This window comes from Herpailurus yagouaroundi, unplaced genomic scaffold, assembly GCF_014898765.1.
Source record: "Herpailurus yagouaroundi ecotype Mexico unplaced genomic scaffold, PumYag 162, whole genome shotgun sequence".
NCBI lineage: Eukaryota > Metazoa > Chordata > Mammalia > Carnivora > Felidae > Herpailurus > Herpailurus yagouaroundi.
Window position 1 is genome coordinate 2,092,830 of NW_024412403.1, and position 3,571 is coordinate 2,096,400.

The 3,571-nt window shown below is 61.4% G+C and overlaps 1 protein-coding gene across 1 annotated transcript; it reads right to left on the minus strand.

Moving 5' to 3' along the window:
• Positions 1-787: 787 nt before the first annotated feature.
• On the minus strand, positions 788-3,504 carry LRRC3 (leucine rich repeat containing 3). The gene has a single exon (XM_040483771.1). It carries the CDS (start codon positions 2,824-2,826, stop codon positions 2,053-2,055), a length of 774 nt encoding a protein of 257 aa, XP_040339705.1. The 5' UTR covers positions 2,827-3,504; the 3' UTR covers positions 788-2,052.
• Positions 3,505-3,571: the final 67 nt, after the last annotated feature.

Below are 3,571 nucleotides of genomic sequence, written 5' to 3' on the forward strand. Positions count from 1 at the left end.
GGCAGGTTTAAGACAGAAGTAAACGCCCACTGGTGCAGGGCTGGGGCCGCTCAGCCGTGGGGCCCTTGGGGGCCTCCAGCGGGACGCACTCACACGTGGCAGCGAGGAAGGGGGTGGGCCCTGGCAGGGTGTCGTTAAGGGGTCCCTCAAGGGGAGGGGAAAGAGGGGAGACGCCGATTGTAGCCCGGGAGAGCCCCCACGCCCCGCGCACTCCCTGAAGAGCCACGTTTGGGTGGAATCCAGGCTCTCGGGGCTCATTCTGGCACAAGAGGAAATGTCGAGTTCCCTGGCAGGGGACAGGCCCCCACAAAGCCAAGGCCTCCCTCACAGCACGGAGGCGTACCCACGGGACCCCGGCGCGCCGCCCCCACACCTGCAGCGGGTCACCTCCAGCGGGCAAACCCACAGGTGGTGAGCTCCTCGGGTGGTGGCCCCCCTCTCCCCACCACATGCACCCTGGGCGGGTGGGGCCCCTGCCCGGCTGGTCAGCCAGCAGCAGCACCTACCTTCGTCCCTGAGAGTGTCAGGCTGCGGGAGGCGGCCCTGGGCCCTGCCCCCATCCCTGCACACCTGATCTGGACAGGGGGCAGAGAAGTGGGGGGTTTGGGTGCGGGAGGGTATTTGGAAGCTGGCAGCTGTTTCTTTTTAATGCACCGTAACTGAAAAAATCACGACCTCATTTGGACGAGCCTTTTGGGTCTCAGCCGGGGAAGCTGAATCTCTGAATCAACACTCAGATAGGATCCCGTGTTCGTGTCCCATGTCAGACCATGTGACGCTTTCCGAGTACAGACCACCCTCTATTTTAATCCTTTCCAAGCATCTCCTCGATGAAACCTGTACCCTCTATACCTCAAGTTCACGAGCAATGTGTCCCAATTTTGTCTCCCCCCCCCCAAATATTTGAAGCAATTTAAAAATAAATACTCATACAAAAGACATCAAAAAATAAAACTGGGAAGACAGATCACAGTTACACAGGTGGAGGTAATGTCTGCCCCGAACATAAAGTTGTACAGGAATTAGCTCTGAGATTCCTGGTGGCAAAGGTGGAGAGAGAGGCAGAGAGACAGAGAGAGGAAGGGACAGACTTCCTGTTGCTGGAGAAAGGTAGCATCCCGTCGACTGGCCTTGAGACACCAGATCTCAGTCCTCCTGTCCTGGAGAAGGACCTGCTTTAGGCATCAGTGAGTAGAAAAGCAAGGCACAGTATCGACCCAGGATGACGGGCCTTCCCCCAAACCAGGCTCGGACGGTGGCGGGACCGAGGGCAGGGACGCACCGGTCTGGCTGTGGACACTGCCTTCCTTGATGATCCACTCTGGACCTTTTTCGGGCTTCTGTCCATGGTTTTCTCGGGTTTTGATTTTTACGATTTTTCCCCCTCTCCCCGGAGTGAAATTTCAGTACAAACGTTACTCTTAACAAACATTCTGAGAATAAACAAAGCTGTTCAAAGGTTAGTTTGAACTACGCTTTTTCACTTACCTCTCGAGAAAAACCTGGTCTCTACTACTTTGCTCTGGAAAGAGTCCTGTGGTCGGATGTGCTCAGGAACCACTACTCGGGGGCAGGGCAACCCAGTTCTGCGGTGTAGGACTCTGCCGCCAACAGACCACTCGGCACCCCACCCTCTGCGGGCTGACCTCACGCTCCCGGGCGCGAGCCCATTCTTCTCTGAACGCTGTTCACACCCTACGGACGCCACAGGGAAGCGGCCAGCTGAGTGCAAGGGACATGGAACGTCACGACAGGCGGCCCGGTGTTAAGTCCCGACTGGGTCGTTTCCCAACTGTGTCGTGGAGGGCGATGCCGTTTCTCCAAGCTTTGGTTTCCTGGCCCGTCAAGCGGGCCCGACGGTAACATGTTGGACTTGAGAGGCGGCGTGGTGACTAAAACACAACACGAGAGAGGGTTCTGGAAGGGTGGGGTGCTGCACAGAAGGGCTGTGGGGACCCGCCGCTCAGGGGCCTTGCAAGCAGGGGTCAGTCACCATCCTCCACAAAAGTGCTGGGGGACAGGCGGGCAGCGCGCTGCTCCGGCCAGCGGGCACTAGGGCGCGGGGCCGACGGGGTCCTTGGACGCGGGGGCGCTGGGCAGGGACTTCAGGTACTCCAGGTGCTTCCTGGCGTCCTCCTGGTTCTGGCGCACATAGTACACGACGTAGGTGATCACCATGGCGAACCAGCCGAACATGGTGACCAGCATGGCCACGTCGGTGGTCTTGTGGTGGGTGCTGCAGAAGCTGACGCCGGAGTCAAGCGCCTGGATGAGCGGCTTGCCCACGTACTCGTCCCGCACGGCCGTGTGGCAGGCGATCTCGTCCACCGACTCGGGGTCCAGCTTCAGCTCCCACAGCGCCTCCTGCAGCGCACACTCGCAGTGCAGGGGGTTGTGGGACAGGCGGATCTTGGCGCTGAGCTTGCCCAGGGCATCCTTGGGAATCCTGCGGATGCGGTTATGAGACAGGTCCAGCAGCCGCAGGCCCCCGGCCAGGCCCGAGAAGGCAGCGGGGCCGATGGTCTCGATGGTGTTCTGGGACAAGTCCAGCTCTCTCAGCTGGTTCAGGTGCTGGAAGGCCCCGTTGGGGATGTGGGCGATCTTGTTGGCATCAAGCTTCAGGAGCACGGCGTCGGCAGGGATGTCCTTGGGGATCTCCTGCAGGCCCCTCGCGCTGCAGTGGACGGCCACGGCCCCAGCGTGGTCAGGGCACTGGCAGCCCTGTGGGCAGGAAGCGCCCAAGCGCAGGCAGAAGAGGAGGAGGAGGCAAGACCCTCCGGTGGGGCCCGGTGGGGCTGAGGGGCTCTGCTTGCCCACGGGGCCCATGCTGACCACGCCTGGGGACACACGACAGCGTCCGCTCACTCAGTGCCGCAGAGCTGCGTTTTTCCCCACTCCCCCGGCCGCCGCTGCGCAAGCGACCATCGGACACACACATGAACTCTCGTTCCTCGCGTGCCAGGAAAAGCGGGGTTCTGTCAGTTCTAAAAGAGAGCAGCAAGCAGCATCAGTGACCGTGCTCCAGCAGGGAACCCCGGAGCGCTCTGACTTTGGGGGGCATGTCACGGGCACACTGAAGCATCTGACCAGCGGGGGTCTCTGTAACTTATTTCCAGGGATTCCCAACGCCACCCAGACGAGCAAGGACAGGTCGTGCCGACCGCTGGCTGGGTCCAGGAACCCTGGACACACCCACTGCACACCTAGGGGACCAGGGGCTTGCCCGGCCCGGCGAGGGTCCACCGCCCCCCAGCTGCTCAAGGCTGGAAACCGAGAGGACCGGGCTGCAGGGTTCTCTTAAGAAACCGTAATGCAGGGCGGCCGGATGAGCCACCGACTGGCGGCGCTCCCTCTGACAGCCCTCGGGGAAGTGTAGTAAGAGCTAAAGGTCCTCTTTGTCAGCCCCGACAGGACGGAGCACGCGGCAGCGGGGGCGGCGCCTTTTTATTTCAGTTGTGTTAGAGAAAGAAGGAAACCGAGAACAGAAAAGCCAAGCCCTGGGCGCGCGGCCGCGCTGGGGCGTGGAGTGGCGGCGCCGCGCGCCGGGCTTGGCGGGCGGGGCCCGGACCCC

Coding starts and splice junctions, on each gene's coding strand:
- LRRC3 (XM_040483771.1), bottom strand. CDS start 2,826: ATGGGCCCCGTGGGCAAGCAGAGCCCCTCAGCCCCACCGGGCCCCACC.